The following is a 25,006-nucleotide window of genomic DNA, read 5'->3' on the forward strand; positions in this document are numbered from 1 at the left end:
CGCCACCCTTCTGCGTGTTGGTAGTGGCCCAGGTGCAGCCAGAGGGGAGGCCACTGCCCAGAGCAGAGTGAGTGTTAGCTGCGGAGCCCTGGGTTGCCCCCACATCCAGAATTCTGGGCCTCAGCCTGGAGCCCGAGAGGAGCCCCTGATCACCCCGTGAGGTTTGCCCGGGAGGCCTGAGTCAGGCAGAGGCATGCTAATACTACTCCTTTTGTGTCTTCTAGTGTCCGCCAGGATTTCGATGTCCCCACCAGCCACCTGATTGGAGCACATGGATACTGCACCCAGGTCAGGGGGTGCTGTGGGGTGCTGTGGGGTACTGGGCAGCAGGGTGCTTTTTTTCCTTCCTCCCCCCTTCTTTCCTTGCCCCTGCCTGCCCTCTCCCAGGAGCTTTCATGTGCCAACCTCTGTCATGGAGACCTAGAAAGGCCACTCAGTTCAGTTTCCACTTCTGGAGAGCTTGCCATGCCCAATCTGTGTGCTTGGCACTGCAGGGGGTACCAAGGACAGAGCCAGGGGCCACATAGCCCAGAGCCCCAGGCCGAGCCCCGGGGACAGACTGGGGGCTCTGGGCCAGCTGGGGTGGTGAGGGCCACGGCACAGGCACCATCTTGGCGGTTGACCCTCCCCAAGCTGGGCTGATCTTCCCCTCCCCAAGCCTCAGTTCCCTCGTTTGTAGAAGGAGGAGTTTGGACTAGACCAGTGCTTCTTAAACTTTGATGTGCCCGTGAATCCCCCGGGAGTCCTGTTGAAGAGCAGGCTCAGATCCAGTGGGTCTGGCCTGGAGCCTGAAGTTCTGAATTGCTCACAGGCTTCCCAGAGAAGGTGATGCTGCTGGTCCACGGACCACACTTTGAGTAGCAAGGGGCTACATGACCACTAGGCTTTGCCACTGCGTGATTTTGAGTCTTGGGGCAGGGAGCAGCCTATTTCCCCTTTCTCCCCCATTTCAAGAGGGCTTCCTGCGCTGAGGAGGGTTTGAGACAGATGGGGAGCAGGGGCCTTTTTCTCCCCCTTGAAAACCAGATGGGAAAACTCGAACCCCTCTGAAAAAGGCCGTGCCTTTTTTAGCAGCCGCTGCTCCTGAGGTGCAGTATCTCAGAGCAGACATTTCCTCCGAATTCTTTCTCATTTCCTCTGCAAGGACACAATGGGGCCACTTTTCTATCTCCCTCCAATGGGGCTCCCTCTGTGGCCATCAGAGGGAGCCTCTTTTACTGTGACCAGGGCAGGGGTCTTGGTGTTGATAGAGGGATTTATTCACCGGGGCCTGGCTTTTATAATTCAGGGGAAAACACTTCTATGAACTCTCCCCTCCAAAGTTTAAGCTGGGAAAGGCCTCTCCTGGCCATTCCCATGTACCGTGGGGCCATTGCTGCTTGCTGGCCTGCCACACATGCCAGCTCCGACGGGATGGGTCAGGCAGAGGGTGCTGCCTGCCCAAGTGCTAAGGCTGGGCTCCCTTGGAGCCTTCCTCGGTGGCATTGCAGGCACTTAGTGGCTGGGGTTCCCCTGGGATCTTGGGTGGCCAGGTGGCACCATGCGGGGAGCAGGGGAGAGGAGAGGGAAGGACACCAGGCAGGATGCTGGAAAATGTGGGTGGAAATCCAGCTCTGTCATGAACTAGCTGTGGGTCTTGGGGAAATCCTCTCCAGTCTGGGAGCCCTAGGGTCCCCATTCCTCACCCCTAGATGCCCTGCTGAAGGAAGGACACTCCCTTCCTGCCACCTCAGTGTAGGAGGCACTGGCTGAAGGAGACGGCCAGAGGAACAGGGCTCCACATGTCACTGACCTCCGGGTTCTGGGGTCAGCAGGCTTGTCGACCTGTTGGCTGTATGGCACAAGTCACATGGCCCCTGGATGCATGATGCCGCTTGGCTGAGGAGGGCAGGGACACATCTAGACCCCAGACTGGGGCTTCCTTGCCTTGGCCTGTCTGCCTCTGCAGGCCTCCACTCTCCCCCCCTGCTCCAAGACCCCACCATCCACTCGTGAAATCCAAATAAGATCTAGAGTTGCTTTCTTGGTGTTCACACCATTGTCCGCTTCCTGGCGTTGATAATGGGCGCTGGTTGTGTTAAGATGTTATCGTTGGGGGAAGCTGGGTGAAGGGTGCACAGGAACTCTCTGTACTATTTTTACAAATTCTTCTGAGTCTAAAATTATTTCAAAATGAAAAAGCTTATGAAAAAAATGCCATCCTTCAAGACCCACCCAAGTGTGGCTTCTCCACAAAGTGGCTCTGACTCAGCCATGTGGTCCCGTGCCTTTCCGCCTGGCCCCGGAGGGCTCCGTGCGCACATGTTTATAGTCCCAGTCACATCCTACATTGTGCTTCAGCCGCGCAGGGATGCACCTGATCCCCCCCCTAGGCCCGGACGCCTGAGGTCAGGAGCCATCTTTCCCCCACTCCCCTGCCACCACCCAGGGCTCAGCACGGGGGCCCGTGGAATCAAGGTCACAATGAGTTCCTAGAGTCGCTGGGGTAGGAGCCGCTGATGGCTTCCCCTGAGGGCTGGTGGGAACTCCAAGTCCCAGCCCCCTGTGATTTGGGGCTCTCGCCCTCCTTGCTTTCCTTCCTTTTCCGCCCCTTTTTTTCCTTGTTCCCAATCTCCCCTGGACAAGCCTTTCCCCTTTCTTTCATCTACAGGAACTTGTCAATCTGCTCCTGACCGGGAAAGCCGTGTCCAATGTTTTCAACGACGTGGTAGAGCTGGATTCTGGGAATGGGAACATCACGCTGCTCAAAGGCATTGCTGCGCGCAGCGATGTAGGGTTCTTATCTCTCTTTGAGCACTACAATGTGTGCCAGGTACTGGGGGCGCAGGGCTCCGGAGAAAGAGGGGCCCAGCTTCCTGGGACCAGAGAGAGGGAAGGCGGGGAAAGGGAAGGTCAACTCCAGTTCCCAGAGCTGGTCCTGGTTTGGTCCAGTCTCAAGCACAGAGCGTTTGGGAAGAAGTATAGCTTCACTGCCATCGAGTGCTGTGTGGAATTCACTCCCAAAGCCAGCCGCTACCATGTTCTGGGAAAGGTTGTTTCACAGGGACTCCTAGGGGTCTATAGTGTGACTGTGGGTCAGAGCAGATGCAGTTGGTGTGTGTGTGTGTGTTGGGATGGGGTCTTCTCCAGGGATAGGGAGAACCGCGTCAGTTTCCTAGGTCTGCCACAGTGAAACACCACAAACTGGGTGCTTAAAACAATAGAAGTTTGTCCTAGAGCAGAAGGTCTCATAGCACAAGTCCAAAATCAAGAGGCCAGCAGGCTGTGTCCCTGCTGACACCCATCGGGAGAATCCACCCTCATCTCTTCTAGCTGTTTGGTGTTTTCTGGCCATCTTTGGCATTCTTTGGCTTGTGGATTCATCGCTCCGATCTCTGCCTCTGTCGTCACGTGGCCCTCTTTCCGCTGTGTGTCTCCTCCTTTTCTTATAAGGACGTCGGTCATGTTGGGCTAAGGGCCCACTCTACTCCACTAACCTCATCTTAACTAGTTACATCTACAACAACCCTAATTCCAAATAAGGTCACATTCTGGGGGTTAGGATCTCCACGTATCTTTTCTGGGGGGCACAGTTCAACCCTCACAGGCTACTCGGTCTGTTTGCCAGTGCACTGCTCCCTTTCCTTCCTCTCTCCCTGCAGCCATGGTCTTGGAAAGGGCTGGGCCCCCGGCGAAGCTGGGCAGGGTGAGGTGACTGCATGTCTCTGCACAGTGGACAGTTGGCACTGGGCCCCGTGTTCCTACCCTAGCCTGCTGTTCGACCTTCTCTCAGCCTCGGTTTTCGCGTCTTCAGAGAAGACATTGCTCTCTGGCTGGTTTCATGGTGCTCTTTCAGCATGATCACGAGTTCAGGCTGTTGTCCCTTTGCTAATGGGCCATGTGGTGCGGCTGCATCCCCAGGTCCTGCCCGCATGGACAGGAACCCGACCCGTGGGCTCCGCAGACTTGGGGAGAAAAGAATGATTGCGGCTCCCTCTCTGATTTGCCGGTGTCAGGAGGGAGCCTAGGAATGTGGTCACGTGGGCCAGGAGAAGCACCAGGGCCCCTGAGCATCCGACCCTGGGTGGGCTCTGGAAGCATTCAGCCCGAAATTCCATGGGCTGAGAGAGGGTAACCTTGGCCAGGCTCATGGAATCCCTAGGCTTACCATGAGCCCTGGTTTCATTCTTGTATTGAGGGTGTTGGTCTAAAAGTAAACTATTTTCCTTTGGTCTGTGGAGGGTAGTTGATGGGAACATCAGTTGGGGGTCATCCTTCCCTTGGAATAAAATGCTGATTGAAGAAATTCAGGCCCTACAAGGATCCAAATTCTTGAATCCACACAGACGCGCGCCCCCCCCCTCCCCCCCCCCGCACTCTGCTGTTATATGCTTGGCTGAAGGCTAAGGCTTGTATCTCTCTGCAGCAAGAGGGTGTTTGCTCCTCTGCCTTGGGGCTGCAAGCTCTCTAAGGAAGGACCCTCAGGCCCTCTCTCCTCCCTAGAGCTAACTGAGGACTGGGCCTCTGAAGGAGAAGGCAGATGTCTGGCGGTATCGACAAAGCCTGTCCTCTCCCTTACCACCACCTGCTATTCCCTCTGTCACTGAATTCCTCTGGTCCTACATGGTTGGCCGTGTTGGGGGTGGAAAGAATCCGGGGAGGCTTAGCATCCACGCTCAAAGCTGGTCCCCCTCCACTGGACAGCACCAGTGTGGCCATGGGGAAGATCTGACATTTAGGACAGCTTGGAGCATGGTGTCCATGGTGGGGCTGTTCTTACAAGGCTTAGGTTTTCTCTTGCAGAGGGCAGAAGCGAGCCTGCCTGTCATTCAGCCTGTCCGGGGCTTCTCATGGCAGCCTCTGGCTGGGAGCCTGGTTCTAGGGCCCTCACTGAGTATGTGGGGGCTGGGGGTAAGGGAGGTCCTGCCTATCAGTGAGCTCATTAGATGACCCACACTCCGGGTCTGCCTGGGGGAAGCAGAGGAAGCTCTGGACCAAGAAATACACCCCCTGCTGAGCTAGCCGGCCTCCTGCCCCAGCCTGGCTGTGTGTTCTGGACCTCCATTCGCTCCCCATGACCCCCCTGGGCTGGTCTTGCCCATCGGACTTGCACCTCATTCTCACCACCCAGAGCTCACAGCTGAGGGCTGCAGTTGGAAGGCCAGCCCCTCCTGGCTCCTGGTGATTGTGGTGGGGGGACCGGCAGTCCAGGGAAGGGACAGCATGGGACCAGGAGTTTAACTTCAGTGCTTCTCCCATGCCCTGCAGGGTACATTCCTTGCTGTCTTCATGAAGGGACCTGAGCAAAGACTAAGCTTGGCAGGAAGGGCTCTGCCAGCGACAGCCCCAGCTTGGCAAATAGCCCCACCCATCCCCTTTTTCAAACCCAGGAGCATGTCTGATCCATCAGGAGGTCATGTGGCTCCTACCCTAAATTGTTTCTCTGGTCTGTCCATTTCTACCATGGTCCAAGCCACCAGCATTGCCAGTCTGGACACCTGTCCCCACGCCCTCCCAGTCCTTCAGTGAAGCCACTGTGATCTTTAAAAGGGTAGACTGCATCACATCATTCTTTTGCTTCACACCTGTCCGTGGTTTTCCCATCCCCTGAGACTGTTAGGGGCTGAATTATGTCCCCTCACAGATTCACACGTTCAAGTCCTAACTCCCAGTATCTCAGAATGTGACTATTTGGAAACAGGCCCTTTAAGAAGTGATTACGTTAAAATGAGGTCATTAGGGTGGCCCTTAATCCAACTGACTAGTGTCCTTATAAGAGGAGGGGACTCGGACCTGGACACACACGGAGGGAAGACCACGTGAAGACACAGGGAGGAGATGGCCATCGGCAAGCCAAGGAGAGAGGCCTCAGGAGAGACCAGTCCTGCCCACACCTTGGTCTTGTACGTCCAGCCTCCAGGACTGTGAGGAAACAAATTTCTGTTGTTTGAGCCACCTGGTCTGTGGAACTTTGTTCTGGCGGCCCCAGCTAACTAATGCAGAGACCGAAAGCCCGAACTTAGCACGGCCTACAAGGCCCGCTGAGACATGTCCCTGCTGTTTCCTCCCTTCACGTTTTGACTTAAATGTCCCTTCCTCAGGGAGGCCTCTCCTGACCTAATCAGCCCATCTAAATAGGTAGGGGTCTGCCTCTGCATCACAGAATCTTACTACTTTCTTTCATAGACCACCTCTTGGTTCCAAGTGTCACATTTCATTGCTTTTGAGATGCAAACTTTGTGTGCCTTTGAACATTTCTGAGATTTTGAGCCACAGTTGCAGTCACTGGCAGGTCAGACTAACTGCCAGCTTTCTTTCGTCGTGAAACAAACAATTAGGGTGACTCTGATGGCATCTTAGATTCGGGGCAGGGCAGTGCAAATGTGTCTGTATGATTATTTGATTACTCTCTGTCTTCCCCATTCATCCGGTGAGCCCCCCGAGGACAAGACTGGTCTTGTTTCCTTCCTTGCTGTGCCCACATCGTCGAGCGTAGTGCCTGGGACTGAAACATAAGTTATGCTGAAAGACAGTTACCCTTAGAGACGACAGACGGCGACCCTGCCAGCAATCAAATGTTGGTTCTTTTAAAATTAGGGCTTCTTAGCTGGCAGTCCACGGCTCGGTGTGGGGGTACTCACTCACTTCACCCCTGCAAAAGATTTAAGAATCCCCCTTTAAAAGTGATTCCTAATGGTGCCATCTGTTCCCTGGCCAGGAGAAAGCCTCAGACTGTGCTGAAGGAAATGTGCCCCCCACACTCCCTCCTCGCCCCCGGGCCTTTGCTCAGCTACCTTCGAACCCAGACGAAGTGAATTTCATCTTTGGAAAATGTCACCCACTTGGAGGGGGCTCCTGAATGAGAAAACTCATTTATAAAGTCTCTGGGCAGCTTTTTTTGCCCATAATCTTTTGACCGTTGAATAAATGGCAAGCTGCCCTTTTGTCCCCTCTGCTGGAAAATTCAGGGTGGCTGATTATGTAGACGCCTGCCCCCCTGGCAGGTTGCACGGCTCTTTTTCCTGCAGTGAATGAGCCCCGGGTTCCCGAGAAGGCTCCCTGTTCGAGGCGAGGCCCTCGCCAGAAAAGCGTCTTTTGAGCCTGGAGTGGGAGCTGAGTTTGCAGTGGGGTTTAGGCACATCCAGCCACGTCCTCTAAGGCATCTAATTCCCCCACATCCATGAAGGAGAGAGCTTTGTAGTTATGTTTTAATGTCACAAGGGGCTGGGGTGAGGGCCCAACTGGCCAGGTGGGGGTGGGGCGGGACGCTTGGAAAATGGGAAAATGAACACATTGTAAAGATGGCTATTCTACCCCCTGGAGGAGGCAGCTGTTTGCTGGGCAAGTCTTTCGCTAGGGACCTGAGCACAACCCCCCTGTCCGAGACACCCCAGCCCAGAGTCAGCTCCCAGGAGGGCTCCGAGGGGCCCCAGGAAGACCGCTCGGCCACTCTTCTGTGACAGGCCGGAGAAAGTATGCCCTTCTCCCCACTGGAAAAATAATTCCCATTCTTTCCTTAATCCGCAGGCTGTGGCTGTAAATACCTGAGCATGCAAACATCTCCCTGGGGCTGGTGGGGATTAGGCCAGAATCAGCCTGGCCTGTGGCATGCATGGAGCTGAATAAACCAGGGCCCGGGATAGGGAGAGGTGCTGGGCCAGGGAGTCACAGGTGACGGGGAGAGAGCACAGAGAGGGCCGGCCAGCCTGAGGGGCAGAGCCAGCTAGGCCCCTGGGCAGGACCTGGCAGAGGGCCCCGGCCGCTCCTCTGCCCTGAAGAGCAGCCCCACCGAGGGTCCTGTTCAGTGCCATCTGCCTTCCCTGAACACCCCTCTGCAGGGAGCTTTCCAAGGAAGTCTTTCATCAGAGAGTCCCAGCTCCTTATCCTCCCCTTCCGCCATGCTCTTTCCTGAATGCCCTGCTAGTCCCTGGATGTCTCTGGCACCGCCCACAGACTGCTCACCCAGAGGCACCCTCTCCTTTCTCCCCGTGGCTCCAAGCCCACCTGCCTTCAAGGTAAAGTCCTACCTAGTTTGAGTTCCTCTTCATGCATGAGGACCCTCCCTCGTCAAACATTTGCTCATGTTGACTTCTAACCCTTGCCCTTGGTGCTAAGGTCATAGTCCGGTGTGCGGGAGGCAGGTCGGCGTGTCATGGTGAGGCATTGATGCACTGTAGGAGAGAAGGCGGGTACCTGGTACCTAGTAACCCCCAACCCGGGAGCTAGAGGGAGGTGATTCGTGCTCCCTGGTTGGGTAATTTGGGTGATGCAGGACCTGGGAGGGGAGGAGAGGCGTCCCAGCGCTCTAGATGGGGGACGGTGGCTGCACAGGACCATTTGTAAGGGAAAGCCCCTGAGAGTGGGCGGGGGGGGAACGGCTCTGGGAGACAAGCCGTGTCTGTGAGCCATGCAAGGGGGGCTCGCAGCCTGGCTCAGAGGCCATGATCCCCAGCGGGTCTCTCTGAGGTCAGCCCAACCCTGGGTCAGACGGAAGATGCTCGGGCCCTTTCCCTGGGGCTAGCACAGGCATCTCTCCGCTCCCTGTCCCTCTTGCAGGTGGGATGCTTCCTGAAGACGCCGAGGTTCCCCATCTGGGTGGTGTGCAGTGAGAGCCACTTCAGCGTTCTCTTCAGCCTGCAGCCAGAGCTCCTGCAAGACTGGAGGGCCGAGAGGCTCTTCGACCTGTACTACTACGACGGCCTGGCCAACCAGCAGGAGCAGATCCGGCTGAGCGTTGGTGCGCCGCCCCCACTGGCCCGTGTGTCCTCCGGGCAGTCAGAGGACAACGCAGACCCTCAGACCTGTGTCTGCACCGGGGGACCAGAGAGCGACTGTTGGCACATCCTCCTACAGGAGGAGCCGGAGCAGGGCCTTGAGAAACTGATAGCATTAGAAGTGGTGTACAGGAAGTTGAGAGCACAGAGGAGGGAGCCCGGAATGCCATGCCGACACGTCTGGGTTTTCTTCTGCAGGCAATGAGGAGCTATGGAAGGTTTTGGAGCAGGAGAGTGACGGGATCAGATGTGTTTTTAGAAAGAATTATGCTGGTAACTGACGGGGAGCAGGAGGTGGGGGTAGAGACTGGAGGTGGGAGGCCGTGAGGAGAGCTCTGTGGTCCAGGAGAGAACCAAAGGGCGGAACAAGGGTGGGTCCAGTCAGGATGAGAAGCGGGGCAGATGCCAGAAGAGTCAGGTCCCAGGAGGTGGGTTGTTGGTGCCAACCTTAAAGCACGTTCAGACCCCGGGCTGATGAGTGTGTGTGTGTGTGTGTGTTTCTTTGCCGGCCCCCAGATACCACCCAGACCATCCCTGAGGACAGAGACAACGAACTCATCCCACCCCTTGAGCTCTGCATCAGAACCAGGTGAGTCAGGTCTATCTCTGGCTCTGGAAGCTCACCTGAGTGGCTGGGAGGTGTGGGGCTTGGGGGTAGTCGTACCCGCAGGAGGGAGGATGGGTTTCTGGATTGCCCCAACTAAGAGTCTATGGGGAGGCAGGACCTCTGCAGAATGGAAAGACGCAGTGCTTGGGGCTTGTTTGTACATAGCATTTTGAGGTCTCTGTGGCCCAAGTGGAGAAGTGTGTGGTCTGTGAGGTGACTGTGTCTTCAGACAGCTTCTGAGGCTGCCCCTGTGGCAGGGAGGTGGTGTGAGTAGGTGCTTCTTGAGGACCGTCCTTGCTCACGGCAGTCACCAGCGCGTGTGCTGAGTGCTGTGGGGCCCGGTCAGGAGGAAGCACAGGTAGGGGGACAGGTGGGGGAGGGGCAGGGTGGGAGGTGTTTGAGCAGGATGGGAAGGTGTGAGGGCCTAGCTCCTCAGTGGCCCCCCAGGATGTAGCTCTGAGATGGCTTCCTGCAGCAGAGGCGCCCTCTGCATCTGGGAGGAGCAGCCCCCGTCATTCTGTTGGTGCGGGTTGGGCCCTCTGAACCCCGAGCAGAGGTGCCCTGTAGCCTTAGACACAGGGTTGGGGGGTCCTTGACTCCCCTGTTCCAGCTCAGGCTCGGGGTGAGTTGGGGCTCACTTGACTTACGAGTCCACTGACAAGGCCCCAGGGCTGGGACCAGAACTCTGGAGGGCTATGGGGTTGGAGCTCTGGCCCCCTTCTCCCCAGCCTCAGGTGGGCCCTTCACAAAGCCTTTGGTTAGTAACTTGGAGGCTTCCGGGTGCAGTTGGGGGAGCAGGCGTGGGAGGGAGGAGGTCTGCATTCCAGTGCCTTCTGGGTAAGTGCTAGAACTCGCATGTGGTGAGTGTGGGTTCTAGAGTTCGAATCCTTTCCATTTTCTGGCCATGAGCTGTTAGACTTTACCTATGTGTCCCTCACACTGTCAGCTGTAAGACTGGGAAAATGGGAGAGCCGAGCACAGGGCTGTTGTGAGAGCACCCGGTATCCCGCCAGGCGCTCGGTAAATAGCTCTCACTGTTACTGTCTTAGCGGCCCGTGCTGCGGTGTGACCTCAGGCAGAACCTCATGTCCCTGACTGTGAAGTGATTGGCTTGGGGTGGAGGACATGGATAACGCCGAGGTCCTGGGGCTCTGACCACCTGTGATCCAGGGGGTTCGTTCGCAGCCTCGGGGTGCTGCCCACCTGCAGGCTAGTGAGCCCTTGACTGGAGCCATGGCCACAGTGGAGACGCCAGGGAGGGGATGCAGGAGATGTTGGGACATCCTTATTAGGCCCCACCTATTCGTCCATCTGTTCCTCCATCCGCCTGCCCGCCCACCAAGCCAGGGACAAAGCATTCTTGTGGGGTCATGTGCTGGTTTTTCTTTCGTCGGGAGGATTAAAGGCCCATGCAGGTTGCTTTCCTTTCATGTACAAAGGGCCACTCATTCCAGGTGATGAGAGAAGGGCAGCAGTGGAAAAAGGAGGTGACACTGGCCTTGGCACCCTTCGCAGGATGGGGCCGGAGGCCACAAGGCATCCTTCCTGCAGGCGGGCCTGCCAAGCAGGGCTGTGGACCGCACCCTGGGCACAGGCTCCGCCCACCTTCCCAGCCCCGAAGGCCTCCATCTGTCTCTGTAGGGGGGGTGGGGGACCACCACCCAGGACCTCTCCAACAGCCCCATCTGAAATAACTCCTCTTTTCCCAAGAATGGTTCCACTGCAGGACTCATCAGTACCTCCAGTGGGCCTTGGGTTTGGAAATTCTGGGCTCAGCCGTAACTGTCCAGTGCTTGACAATGACTTGGGGCTCTGGTCTGTCGGGGAGTTCAGTCCAGGGTCGTCTGAGTGTGAGCCTGTGCCTGGAGCGCCTCTTCCTCTTCTGTCAGCTGTCCCCTTCTCCCAGGGCCCCGCCCATCCCAGCGGTAGCCGTGTGCCGTGGTATGATGGGGGAGACTGGGGTTGCTGCCTATAGCCAGGGACGATCCCTTGGCCTGGGGCATATGGTCCAGGCTGAGTCCCTGCCCTGCCCTTTTCTGTTCCTGGTCACTGTCAGGGTGTGGGGGTCGTGCAAGGCTCTAGCCATACTTCCTAGTCCTTTGTAAACACAGACAGAAAATCACATTTGTGCAGCACACAGGGTTAAGGACAACTGCCCTGGCGACTCTGTTGGCCCAGACTCCAGCCAGCCCCCGATGGATGTGGGGATCAGTACTCTGACACACCTGTCTCCGTCTTTGGTTCAGCCATTGGGAAGATTTGCTCTAAAGTGTGGTCCTCAGGCTTTAGCAGGCATCCCTGGGGGGTGTGGTAAAGCGCACATCAGTGGGTCGTACCCCCACGGGTTCTGGTTCAGTAGAGCTAGGTGGGGCCTGGGAATTGGCATATCTGGGGAGTTCCTGGGAATTGCTGGTGCTGCTGTCTCAGGACCACACTCTGAGAACTTCTGGTGCCAGGTGAGGGCAGTGCCTATCCCTCTGTGGCCCTTTCTGGCTGCCTTGTGAGTCAGATGTCAGGTGAAGTGCTGAGCCTCTAGCATCTGGCCTGCTGTAATACTCCGGGCCAGGGGTCCTTCCTTCCTGGCTCTGGGGGCTGCCCCACCCCTCCCCCACCCTCCTCCAGGTAGGAGTATCCATTCTCTGCTAGGACTTTCCCGAAACCAGCTGCCCCACCATGGTGGGTCCACCTGGACTGTTAATGTGGTGAGATTTTTCCCAGCATTATTCTAAGAAAAGCTGAGTGGGTGAGTGAATAGTGGGAATGCTGGTTCTCCCCTCTCCTCCCAGTACCCATCAGATAACATACCACGGTAATGGGAAACAGCAGGCCCAGCCTCCTGGAATCCTCTTCCAAGGGGTTGGATTACAAAGGCTTTGCGTTTTGTTTTCATCCCAGATTCTCGAACAGCTCAAAGGGAGGAACTTGGGAAAGTGGGCTTCAAGGTCAGTGAAGACCCTGGGGAGAAAGGCCCTGCCTCCTGGGGGGATGAGCCCTGCTTGCCCATTGGGGGTCCCCACCCTGACAGGAAGGGGGTACATGTGGTGCCATGGCCTGAACTCAGGCCACATCTCAGGTCATTACCACAGGATGGACCAGGCCCCTGGGCCCATCACCTCAACCTCATGGAATCCCTGAGCTGGACCCCATGGAAGAAACAGCCAGATAAGACTCTGAGTTCTTGCTCTTGGAGAGTTCACAATTGAGTAGAAGTCAAGTTCATGATCCACTCTGTCCTAATCCAGGCAGAGATGTGCTGCCTACCCTTAAACCTAGCTCTCTTGCCCCCTAAGGACCTCTGATGCTCACCCTGACCCAGCACGGAGCATATCACACTCCTGGCCGGCTGGCAGCTTGCTGAGATTGATGGAAAGGCCCTTAAGCCACTACCTGACATGGGTCTTCCTTTCACAGATCGGGGTCTCCAGAGTGGAGCTCTGTGCCCCAGGCCGTACCCCGAGTCACAAACAGCGCAGGTCCTGGAGCATAGGCCTGTGCTGTCCCAGCCCAGGGGAAGGTCACTGAGTGGGCAGTGTGATTTCCCTCCACCTGGCTTTGTTGCCACACTGACATTACACAAGACGAGCCTGTTGGTTTTGCTTTTGGGGAAGAGCATCCTAAGTCGAATGATCCCAGGTCCCGTGCCGCCTCTGCTTTCAAGTGTGACTCGCATCTGGGCCTCAGGGAGTGTCTCCTTACCTACGCTTATGTCAGGAATGTGGGGTCTGTCCTCCCCACTCCAGTTCCCGCTGTCTGTTCTCTGCTCTCTGACCATCTCAGCAAAAACAACTCATTTATGGTCATTTCCAAGCCAGACACACACAGTGACCTCTTGAGCTTCCAGCCTAGCCAGAGTGGGAGAAAATGAAACAGTTGTCTGTGGTCCAGAGGAAAGAGGAAAGAACACACAACCAGGGCCTGGGGCTGGGCCACAGATGTTTCTCTTTGGAGGCTCAGACAATAAATTGAAAATATAATTTCAGCTGGGAACAGTGCCTTCCAGGGGCTGGAGCTGAGTGCCCAGGTCCCTCAGCCGTATCCCCACCCGTCACTGCACCGGTCTTCACACCTCAGCTGGCACCCTTCTTGCCCAGGTACCCTACCCTCTTCACAGTGCCCCTCACCCACCAGAGGAGGGTTCCCTGGGTGCTCCCACGGCCCCAGCTGCCCTCTTCTGATTCCCTGTCATGCAACCTGCACACACACTCGCCCGTTGGGTTTCTTGCCCTGGTTGGGTTCAAAGAACACTCAGCACCGTGACAGAAGGACGGGAATCTGGAGACCTCGGTCCTGGCTGTGCTGCCGTCACGTTGTATGACCTCCAGAAGGCTCGGTTCTGCTCCAGACCTCGGTTTCCTCATCTCTCGATGAGGTAGAAGGATCCCTTCCCTGAGCTGTTGTGCGGTTGAAAAAGGAGAGGCAGAGGCATTCCCTTTCCTTTGGAGACCACAGGGAGGAGGAACAACCAGCAGGAGGCAGAGGGGAAGGGACGAGAGGACAAGGGCCATGGGCTGGGCTTTGTGACTGCCTGGGTCAAAGGCAAGGGCGAGTGCAGTGTGAATGAAGACAGGCTGCCCCACTGGGCCCCTGGGGTTCCTGGAGGATCAGCTGCTGGGGAGGGGTGTTTTCATCTAGCAACACCCCTGGGAACCTGTGCTTTGGCACTGAGAGGTTTGGAGGCAACAGAGGCAAGTGACACCAGCTCTATCCTTGAGGGGTTCACAGTCTCATGGGGGAGGGAGGCCCCATGATAATATGGTGCTGAGAGTGGAGCCCCAGGCTGCTTGGGGGTCAGAGCACACTTCTTCTAGAAGGAGGAATCTTGGATCTGGTCCTGAAGAGTGGGGGATGGGGATGAGGGATGGTTGTTCCAGGTAGAGGGCACAGCACAGGCCAAGGCCCATAGGGGAGAGAGAGCCTATGGAGCTCATTCCAGAGTGTTCTGCTCCCAGTGGCTGGAGCAGGGAAAGGGGGACTTGCACAACAGGATACTTGTCTGGACATCCACAGTGAGCAAGAGTTCTGTGGTGTATTTCTACTGGTCAGCTTGGGGGCTTTAAAACCTGGCCTGTGCCCTTCTCCTTGCTGATACAGGCTCTACTAGGCATCTGTCCCCCAAGATACACTAGTGTCATCAATGCTGAAAGTCTGTGGAGGCAGGTGACCACTGCTCTGCTGTGGTTTACGGCCCTGGGGAGGGAAGGGCCTCATTTGTGGCCCTGAGGTGGGCCCTCTCTGTGATGCTGAGCCTCCCCGAGCTCCAGGGACCACAGCATCTTCACGGAGCTCAACCCGTAAGCCACTGGTCCTCAACCAGGTGATTTTGTGCCCCAGGGAATATTTGGCAATGTTGGGAGACATTTTTTGGGTATCGCGGCTGGGGGAGCAGGGTGCTGAATATCCCACAGTGCACAAGACAGCCCCCAGAACATAATTACCTAGCCCACAGTGTCAGTGGTCCGAGGTCGAGAAAGCCTGCTGGAAACTCATGCTCAGCCTCCTGATCTAACCCTGGGTGAGCGAGCTTTCATTCTGCCTGCTGCACTGTCTACGGGTCCATTTCATCCCTGCCCTCCCTCTGCCAGCCCCTAATTGCATATGCAGAGCTCTGTTTACTGTCCTTGTAATTGACCGTGGACTTTCCTACAGGGGAACCATTCTTCCCCACACAAACACAGCAGCCTTGCATCTCAGCCCTTGCCATTTTAAAAACATCTCTGCTTTGATTTTCATCGACTGTAAACTGCTTTTCTCTGCTGCTTCTAATACTCTCCCCACCATTGGCACCTGTTGGCTGGGATGGGGTGGGTTAGTTACCTTGGTAAAAAGCCTTGAAACTAAGCACCCCCACCACCTAACTGTAAGACTCAGTGACTGTTGGTATGACATGGCTGTCTCTAGTAGTAGAAAATTTGACTCATCCCCGCACTGAAGCCAAATCCCATGTTGCCAGGATCTGAGATGTTTGCAGATGGGGAGCTCATAGAAGGAACTTCTCTCTGCCTGTCAGAGTAGGGAGGGTGAAGGCTGGGAGGGATGGAGAGGGATGGGAGAAGGGTTTTGGCTGAGGGTAGATCTATGGTAACAAGAAGTCTGGTGTACTTCTGACTCCTGCCGCCCCTTCTCCCCCGCCATTCTTACCACGACTGGGGCAAGAAACCTCTCTGGTCTGGGCAATAGTTTTCCCTTTGCAATCTGGGATCCTGATGCCTGCCTGGAACTAGGCTATAGGCAGAATGTCACTCTCCTCCATGTCTCCTTTCTGCTGCTTTCTGGGGGACTGGATTCAGGATATAGCCCTAGTGTCTAAGACTTGGATAAGAAACTTACAGAGGCTGATGCTTACCTATAAATCGTAATAGAACAATAAAAGGTCTTAGTGACATGCTTCAAAACTGCAAAGATGATGAACAGAGAAAGAAAATTGAAAATCTCAAGTTGTATGGTAGAATCGATTAAGCCCCGAGTCACATTGCTGCGTATTGATGAAGCACTATTAACTCACTTGGCGCAATAGGTCAGCCTAGTCCCTTGGAACCTGTGATCAGCACAGTGCCTTCCCAGCCTGTCTTACCCCCCAGACCCTGCTCAGTTGTGCAACTGAGAGGTGCATCCATCTTCCCTACTGACTGGACCTATAGGGGCCACCCTGCAACATCATCAGGCTCCAGCACCAAACAGCGTGGGCAGTGGGCCCTTGGCGACCGAGGCGTGGTCTGACTTCTCCCAGCCACATTGAGTGGTCTCCAGATACAGTCCCAGTGCCTCTTGTTCAAGCAGTGACAGACACTTTGATGCCGATGGAGTCCATCAGAGTGGCTCAACCCCCGAGCACCTACTAGATCCCTCTGGATCTGCCCCAGTGCTGACACATAGCAGCCCAGGAAATAGTCAAAAGCACCCGGACACCATAGAATCACTTAAATCCCCCACACAGCCAGGGGAACAATGGTGCTGACTGTTTCGATTCACATGACACGATTGACAATGAAGGGGAGGCAGGGTCGGTGGATGAGTGCAAGAAGGTTATGTGTCTTGCCACAGGTTATGTTTGGAGTGTGTCTTGCTAAGGTAGCTCTTCCAACGCATAATCTGGAGAAAAGACTGAGGAATGTGTGCAAACTTTTTTGCACATCCTGACCTGCTTCTGAACATCTGTGACCAGAAGGATCCCAGGGGTCAAAGGGCTCAGGTGTGAAAGGTACCTCCCAGCCTTTCATGCAGGAAGGAAAGGGTTGGCTGTCAAAAAGTCATATACCACCCCATTTTGGGTGGGCTGTCCTGGTGTCACAGGGCATCATCAATGACACTGAAGAACACACAGAGCTAGTTTTGAAGGACTAGTTTCCTAAAACAGTCTAACAGTCATGGCTTGGCAGGTTTTCTTCTATCGTCCACCCATTTCAGCCTTTTATGCTGAGGATTTTAATGAAAAGATGCAATTCAGTGTTTATATATAGACGGGATAAAAATGTCTCAGGACGTTGACTGGTGTGCACAGTGCAGGACAGGGCTGTGTCTTGTGTCTAGACGGTGATGAACACTCCATTCTCGTGTTCCGTCCATCCTCACAGTGTGCTGGGTGGAGCTAGGAGAACAGTGGAATTGTCGCTGTTCCAAGACGGACAATATGCAAATATTTCCCACAACAAACCTCTCCGTGGGAGCAAGACACACACAATTACCGCTAAGATTTTTTGTCTTCAAATGGCGAGAAATCTTTTTGCTCGTTTGAAGAGGAAGGGCTGGTCTAAGGTGTGCAAAAAATTCAACAGAGGAAAATACAGTCTTTACAGATACCAGGAAGGTGCCTGTAATCAAGAGCAAAGTAATTTGGTAAGAGCAGAGTGAGTATGCGTCCCATTGCCTCTGGAAGACTGTCCCTGTTAACCTAAAAGCCAGAAACATTGATGCGGCAACTGAAGCAAGGCACGGACGTGAAGAAAGACAAAAAGCAGAAGCCTGAGGAAGGAGGAAGAAAGAATTCAGAGGGAGTCTGTGTTCTTCATGGAGGTGGAGAAGGTTGGGTTTACAGCCAACCACTACTGAAACCTTGGGGTGCTTCTGAGCATTCAGTTGGGAGGTACAACCGTCTTCCTCTGGGAAACCCTGTTCACTCACCTGTCACGGTTCCCACCTCAGGGAGACTGGACTTTCCAAAGCAGAAGCACAGTTAAAACGAGGAAAGTTTTCTTTTTTCCCCTCCTCTGTTGGCTGTTAACATATTGACTTTAGTCAGAAGAAAAACCTCAGGTTTTGAAAAAGTCTGTTCTCTCCCCAAGCCTCTCACTGTGAAAAGCATTTCGAGAGCCTAGTTTCAAACTCTGCACGCTAGCACTGCTGGTGAGGTATACACATCTGCTTCTGAGTTCCTGTGATCTCATGATGTATGTATATGTATTAGATACCCAAGGCCAGGTCTTGCAGGAATATTCCATCCACCAGAAATGTGATTCCTCTGAGTTGCTTTAGAAAACTAGTGTGCCGTGTATTAAAATCAGGTGTTGGGGGGGCGCCTGAGTGGCTTGGTCGGTTAAGCGTCTGACTTTTGATTTAGGCTCAGGTCATGATTTCGGTGTGAGATTGAGCCCTGCATTGGGTTCCACACTGAATGTGGAGTCTGCTTAGGATGCGCGCTCACTCTCTCGCTCCCCCTCTGCCAACCCCCCCACTCAAAAATAAATAAATGAATAAAAATTTTAAAAAAATTAAGTGTCGGGTCATTCCATCGTCACACCACTCCAATAACTTTTATTTTGGAATTGAACTAGTATTAAATTATATCTAGCCCTGGACTACATAGAGTTAAATGATACTCACTGCTTCTTAAGACTTCATCAAGTAATTAAAAAAAAATGCAAATTGTGTTTTACTGAGCTGCTCCCAGCCCTTCACTGGCTTCCCGTGGTTCTTAGAGCAAAGCCCAGACTCCTTCTGAGGCCCCCAGGTCCTGTGTGGTGCCGCCTTGCCTGCTTCCCACCCTGGGCCGCACCTCTCTTCCTCCTGTACTAGGCTCCGGCACCTGGATTCTCCCGATCTAGGTCTTCCCACGTGCTTTCAAGTACCACCATCAGGCACCCCTGGAAGGTGGCTGGATCCACGTGCGTGTGGATCACTCCCATCAGCTCAGGGCCCTGCAGTGCCAGGCACAGAGGAGGTTCTCAGTAAACACTTGTGGCATGAATGAATGAATGAATGAATGACCTGCCACTTCTGTCTTCTCCGTGGCTCTCTGGGGTCCTAGGTATGTTTGTGTTTCTTGAGGGCCTGGTGTTGTAGGTTTGTGTGTGTGTGGAGAGGCGAGGTAGGGAGGTTGGAACCAGAAATCCTCAAAGCCACTGAGAAAGGACCTTCAGGTGAGTGAGGGCAAGAGATGGCTCCTGTGTGGGCCTCTGCAGCTCTAACTCTTTATCTGTTACTCTGCTTGTAGGTGGAAGGGGGCAGCGGTGAACTGGAACGGCTCAGACCCCATCCTGTGACCCTTCCTGTGGGTAAGCCTATGGCTCTACCACTCATCGCTGGGGGGTGGCAGTTGAGCCCCAGGCCTCAGGAACAAGTCTCTCAGAAGAATGTCACCCCCATCTGGGCCAACAGTGCTGCAGAAGCATCCAGAACCTCCCTGCCCCTTCCATGAAGGGCCCCCAGGACTGTGATGAGGGCCCAGAGTGCTGCTATATGGCTCCCTCCCAGCTGAGCCATGACTGCCGAGGATTGGACCGCCTCTGTGCTTTTTGTCTGCATCCCTCCCTTGCTCCCCGCTGGGCCACCTGTCCCCTTGTCAAGCCTGTGATATGGTCAGCCCGGGCACCCTGGGCTCGTTATTTCTGATAGTTGGCTTTCTATAAAGCAGGAGTCAAACACATGCCGAGGACAGAGAGACTCATTTCTTCTGTTGTGGCAAAGGAAGCATGAGATCTGCATGGTTCATGGCTGGGATGGGAACAGTGATGGTGGAGGGGCCCCAGAGCCCTGGAGACCTGTGAGCTAAGACATCACCTAATGAGAGTCTCTGCAGGCAGGCTTTGCCCTCTGGTCCAGTAGTGTCCCTGGCGGGGCTTCTGGTCTAGCCTGTCTTCTCTGGATCAGCCCCAGGTCTAAGGCACCAGGCTCTGTAAGGTCACCTGTGCTGACCAGGGCAACTCAGGCCCCCTGGGAGCCTGTCTCAGGGTAGACCTGGATCCCTGTGAGGCCCCAGGAGGATGGTCATGTGGACCTGGCCAAGTGCATATGGGGGAGGAACCTTCTAGGGAGGCACCTCTTGGCCACAGAGGGCAATAAGATGAGAATGAGCAGAGGGACCAGGTATAGTTCCCGCGCCCCTGCCCCCCGGTGGCTGCAGTAAGGCACTTGTGAAGAGAACTGCCTGAAATGTGGGTGGGCAGAGCCTGGGGACGCCCTCATGTTCCAGAGCGAGGGAGGGGGGGTAGGTACGAACGTGAAAAACAAGCGCTCGTAAAGGGAAATTCGTACAATTGCAGCGTCCGTGATTCCATGCGGTTACATCCTACTGGTTTTAAAAAGGAATATAAAGTTAAGGACAGCGCTCTGCAATGGCTCCCAACAGCGGGATGAGCAAGGGCACCCAGAGGCGCAGCACCGGCCTTGGGGAGCCCCCGTCACGAGCCCGTCCATGTGAGGAGCCGGGAGCAGCATGAGGGCAGAGTGCTCAGCAGCGCGGCCCCGTACCTGCCCCTGCTGCGCCCAGCGAGCGCTTGGGCCGGAGCTCCGAGCTCCGAGCTCCGCAGCGGGCCCCACAGAGGTGGGTGTTTGCAGGGAAGGACCCGGGTGTGAGCTCCTTCCGTGTCTGCCCTGGCCCAGGGAGAGGCCCCGGAGAGTCGTAGACACTGGCTGGCGGCTGGTCCCCAGCCTCCGTGTGCCCTCCCGGTGCTCAGGACGCAAGCAGCTCAGGGACCGTGTTCCCTCTGCAGCCCTGGCTAAAAGGACATCCCTTCTCTTTATGTGCCAGGCATTTGGTGGTGACAACTCGACGGCCTGTTTTGCATTCTCGTGGGCCGGGCACGAGTCGTGGCTGGATTATTGTGGGTCTTTGGGGAGAAGCAGGGAGGAGCCGGGAGGGAAGTGAGAGGGCAGGGCGTGCTTTGTCCGAGCTGTGCGGAGGCCCCACTGGGGTTTGCTGTGTAAACTCCAGTGGCCATTCACAGCAGGCGTCCAGCAGAAATGCTTCCTATATGTCTCCGAAATGTTTATGCATTTGTTTTCCTTGGCCAGAGACAGGCCGCTCCAGCTGAGCACCGGGGGAGGAAGTCAGTTTCCCTGCAGCAGGCTTGTTTATCAGCCTGGGAAGGAAAAGTGTGTCTTTTCAATGAAACTCACTTAACCTCCAGACCAGGGTCCCGTTGGCAGGGCTGGAGAAATCAAAATATTCCCAGCTTTGCTTGAAAAACGCAGTTCCAACAAATTATGGAAACACTTTTCTAGAAGCCAAGATGCAGGTACATGCACCGTTTGACACCCGGTGCCTGGGGCTTCCTGGGACGCAAGATGAGCAAAGCCGTAGCACCACCCTCTCCCAGGTCCTGAAGCAAGAGTGGACCCACAGTACGGCCACCAGGTCTGCAAGAATGAAATAGAAGCCCATGCCTCCTTGCAGGCGGCTGTTCTCCACCCGAGGCGCAGAGTTTTCTAGGGAGACTGTGGGTAGGCTTCGGCGGGTCCAGAGCCTCCCTCCCAAATTATATTCACATCTTTGTGTTCATGTACATATGTGTATTTTTCCAGGGAGAGGGTCTACTTGACTTGGACCAATACCCTCCTGAATTCCCCAGAAAAAGTTAAGAGTCCTAGAGTTGAGTGACTTCCCCAGGACCGACCTGGGCGTGTCTGCCCCATCTGTGCTTAAACGTGGGCCGGGTTAGTGAACAAGCAGATCTCAGGGAGGTGCGAATTCTTGGTGTCTGGAGGAAAGAGCCAGTGGAGCCTGCTGCTCTTCCGGCAGTAAGAGCAGTCTCAAGGCCACTCAAGCCCATACTCTCCCATTAGTGGAAACTTCCCCCTGCCCCTGCTCCTAGGCAGGCGTCCAGTCACTAGGGACCTCTCCGGAGTCGGATGATTCCTGCTTGGTGGGCTGCTGATGGCGGCTCCCAGTACCTGCTCCCCCCCAGCTCTGGTGCACTCCCCCTTCCCCTTTTAAGAAGACCCGAGTCTTCCTTCTGCAGGATCCACATTTGAGCCATGCAAAGTACCCACACATCTTTGCCTTCCCAGTTCTGGAGGTCACACCTTTCCCCCCTCTTAGCCTGCCTGTCTACTCAGCCACTCGTTGGGAACAGCAATGTCTCCTGTCCTCAGGTGGGAGTCAGGGTCCGGCCCACACTGCAGGTGCACATGGCAAGCTTTTAAACAGCTTTCTGGAAGCCTCCCTCACTTGGCTTTAGGAGAGGAGATGTAGACCTCCAGGCCCCGTGGCTGGGGTAAGGGATCCCAGCACACTGACGCCTCCTCTCTCCAAAGAATTCCTCAATAGCTACTAGCCTCTTCCACTGCGAGCCCAGTGCTTTCTTCACCTTCCATGGCCAGGGGACGTGCAAATGATGGCCGAGCCACCTGCACCACTGTCTCTGTAGGCTCTTCATGGCAGCCCACAGGTAAGAAGAGCAGCTTCCAGAAGAACTGCAAGGATTCCCTGGGGGGTCAGAGCTGGGCCAAGGCTTGGGGGGCATTGGGGGAATCCCATCCCACTGCTTGTTTCTGAGCAGAAGGGAAGTTAGGGGCGGGGGCCCAGGCTCCGGGGAGGGCCGGGGAGGGTGAAGGACCAGTCTTAGGCTCCCCCAGGCTGTTGGCTCAGCTAAGCCCTCACAATGGCAAGAGGAGGACTTGTCTGCCCTCCTGTAGACTCCAGCCTTTCTACTCAATGTGTGGGCCTTAGACTAGCTGCATCAGCCACACCTGAGAACTTCTTAGAAATGCAGACTCTCAGGCTCCACCCATGCCCCCCTGATTCAGAATCTGCACTTTAACAAAACCGTCAGGTGAATCAGGTTAAAGTGGGAGACAGTTCTGTTCTAGAGCTTGTGACTTTGTGGGGGTGACAGTGGGAGTCCCCATAAGGAAGTACTGAAGGGACGGGCGGGAGCAGTGTCTGAAGAAGCAGCAGCAGCAGGACCAGAGGCCTGAGTCTAGTCTTGCCTCCACTGCTTTCTGCCTGTGTGACTATGAGCACCTGACCTAAGCTTTCTGGGCCTCAGTTTCCTCCTCTGTAAAATGACCACCACACGGGGCTGTATTGAGGCCTAAGTGAGTCAGTGCACAGTGAGGTATGTAGAGTAGGGCCTGGCCTGTCACCACGACTTGCTAAGTGTTTGCTCTTAAAGTTTCCGGTGGGGTGGGGGAGGCTCCTTGGCGGTGGTAGCATCTTACCTAGGCCTGATGGATGGGCACAGCTTTGACAAGTGGAGAATTGGATGGAAGATCATTCCAGGTGACATGGTGAGATGGTGAGAAGCAAGAGACCATGAAAGTCCGTGAAGTCTGTGAGTCTCATGACCTGAGAGTGGGAGTCCCAGAGGATTAGAGGAGGAGGCACAGAGTGGGAGAAGGCCTCAGGTGGCAGGCCCCGGGCTGGGATGTGTTCCCGGGAGACAAGGTCTGCTCAGAGCTTGACTTCAGATCTCTGCCCCTGGCCAGGGAGTGGGTGTGGGGCAGAGGCAAGGGGCACATTGAGGGGCTGCGGCACTGCTCCCAGGAGAGGCAGTGTGAGGGGGGAGGCCAGGAGATGATGGAGGTGACCGATGCTGATGGCCTTTTGCTTTCCAGGGCCCCGTGGATGATCCTCACTGGCCACTGAGCCCTTCCGGGAGCCTAAACTTGAAGGAGGCAATCAGGCTGCCACGTCTATTTGCAGGTATTTCTCTCCATCTGCCAGAGTCCTCCCTACTCCCTAATCATGCCCTAATCCTCATGGGGCTGTGGGAGCTGTAATTACCAGGCAAAAATGTCAGGCATTTGCGATAATAGAGATTGCTTAATGCAGGCCGAGGGGCGGGTTGGCAGGTGGGTGGGAGAATGGGTGGGCAGGCTGCCCGTGGGTCAGGGTGGCCCACTGCCAGTGCCTGCACGGTGCCCAGGGATGTCGCTCCAGCAGACCGGCTCTGCACAAGAGAGGAATCCGAGCCCCACACTGGTCAGGGGCTTGGTGGTCACAGCAGCCCATCGTTGGCCTTTCCTGCTGTCTTGGGACTGAAGTGCTTTGTCCTAGTGTCCTGTCTGCCTTCCCCGGAGATGCCTATCCTATGTCTTGTTCCCTGGGAAATCACTGAAGGCCTTCGCGTTATAGTTGGGGAAACTGAGGCCCAGGAATTCTTAGTTAAGACCGCTGCTGGGACATTTCTCATTCACGGAAGGGTCTCTGGGGGACCAGACCACCAGACGGCCTTTGGGCTGAAGGGAATACGTCTAATGGGGGGGTCCAAGGGGGTGACTCCAGTCTGCCTGTCACTCCGCCTCCCCACCTTGCTTCCTCCTCCAGCTCCATACTCCACCCACCCCAGACCATGGCAGCTGCTTCCCTGGGAAGCCCCTTGCTGCCTGAAGCCTTTGCTAGTGCTCTTTGCTGCACCTGGATCCTGGCCTCCGGTGACCATCTGCCAAATCCAGCCAGACCCTCAAAGCCTATCTGTTAAGCCCCTACTCTAGGAAGCCCTCTGGGATTATCTAGTTCAAGTGCAGGCCCAGTCCTCCTCATGCCCTCAATCAGCTCCTCTCTCACAGCCCAGATCCCGGTTGGTGGTTGGTACCCAGCTACAGGCTTCTCCCATTATCCCACATGTGCACGTGTGTGTGCGTGCAAACCAGTCCCCCACCCCCCTGCCACAGTGCCCTGTTTTCCTTGTCCCTGGGCATGGGGACCCTTGTCTTCCCTCCCTCCCTTCCCTCTTGTACCTGTCCCATCCTGGGGGATGAAGCCCAGAGTTCATTCCCCATCTTTGAAGAGGCCCCTCCCCCACTCTGCCTCCAGGCATAAAGCCCCAGGCACTGGGTGCTGGCTGGGGTGGGGAGGCACTGCCCGAAGTCTCTAAACCGTTGATTCCAGGTGTGGTTTTGAGATTAAACCTGGCACCTTTCCTGTGGCCCTTGATAAGGGCAATTCTGGGTGCTTATCTGGCATTTTCTGTTTTAAGGCCTCTTGGCATCTGTGAGGTTCAGCAAAGTCCCACCTCCCTGTGGAATGGAGCCCATCTCCATGATAAGCACCCACTTCCTTGTGTTCTGCCTGGGTGTCCACTGCGAGTACTCTCGGGGCACTGGAGACACTGGTTGGCGGCCCCATCTCTGGACCCTGCCCCCTGCCTCACCCCTCCCTTGCCCCACCACTGGGGCTGAACCTGAGGGGGTACTATTAATAATTACATCAGGACAATTGTATGAACACACTGTGCTGTGCATAGGAACCTTACTCTCAGGAAGGCTTGTTCTTATTATTGATTGATTTCCTATCTTGATGTTCTCCAGACTCCTGGGCTGAGATCCTCCTTGGATTTCGTTGGGGGCATAGGGCTCAGACGAGGGGAACTTATATGGGCTGGAGCAGTCCGCGAGGCTTCTTCGCGGGGGGAGGATTGCAGCTGAACCCTGGAGGAGGGCTGCGGAGGAGGGGGGGCAGAGGTACCCCAGGCCGATGGGCAGGGGCAGA

The 25,006-nt window shown here is 55.5% G+C and overlaps 1 protein-coding gene across 4 annotated transcripts in view; it reads left to right on the forward strand.

The window, feature by feature from the left end:
* MINDY4 (MINDY lysine 48 deubiquitinase 4) overlaps window positions 1-23,212 on the forward strand; it is a 107,977-nt gene extending 84,765 nt beyond the window's left edge. For 3 of the 4 annotated variants that reach the window (XM_027574787.2, XM_027574789.2, XM_035723398.1), the window contains 5 exons: window positions 225-288; window positions 2,651-2,812; window positions 8,536-8,716; window positions 9,270-9,342; window positions 18,788-23,212. In XM_027574787.2, the coding sequence (XP_027430588.1) occupies window positions 225-288; window positions 2,651-2,812; window positions 8,536-8,716; window positions 9,270-9,342; window positions 18,788-18,836 (529 nt within the window). In that variant the 3' untranslated portion in view covers window positions 18,837-23,212. The remainder of the gene's footprint in view (window positions 1-224; window positions 289-2,650; window positions 2,813-8,535; window positions 8,717-9,269; window positions 9,343-18,787) is intronic. The other variant, XM_027574788.2, reaches the window with a different exon arrangement.
* Window positions 23,213-25,006: the final 1,794 nt, after the last annotated feature.

This window comes from Zalophus californianus, chromosome 12 (assembly GCF_009762305.2).
Source record: "Zalophus californianus isolate mZalCal1 chromosome 12, mZalCal1.pri.v2, whole genome shotgun sequence".
Lineage (NCBI taxonomy): Eukaryota > Metazoa > Chordata > Mammalia > Carnivora > Otariidae > Zalophus > Zalophus californianus.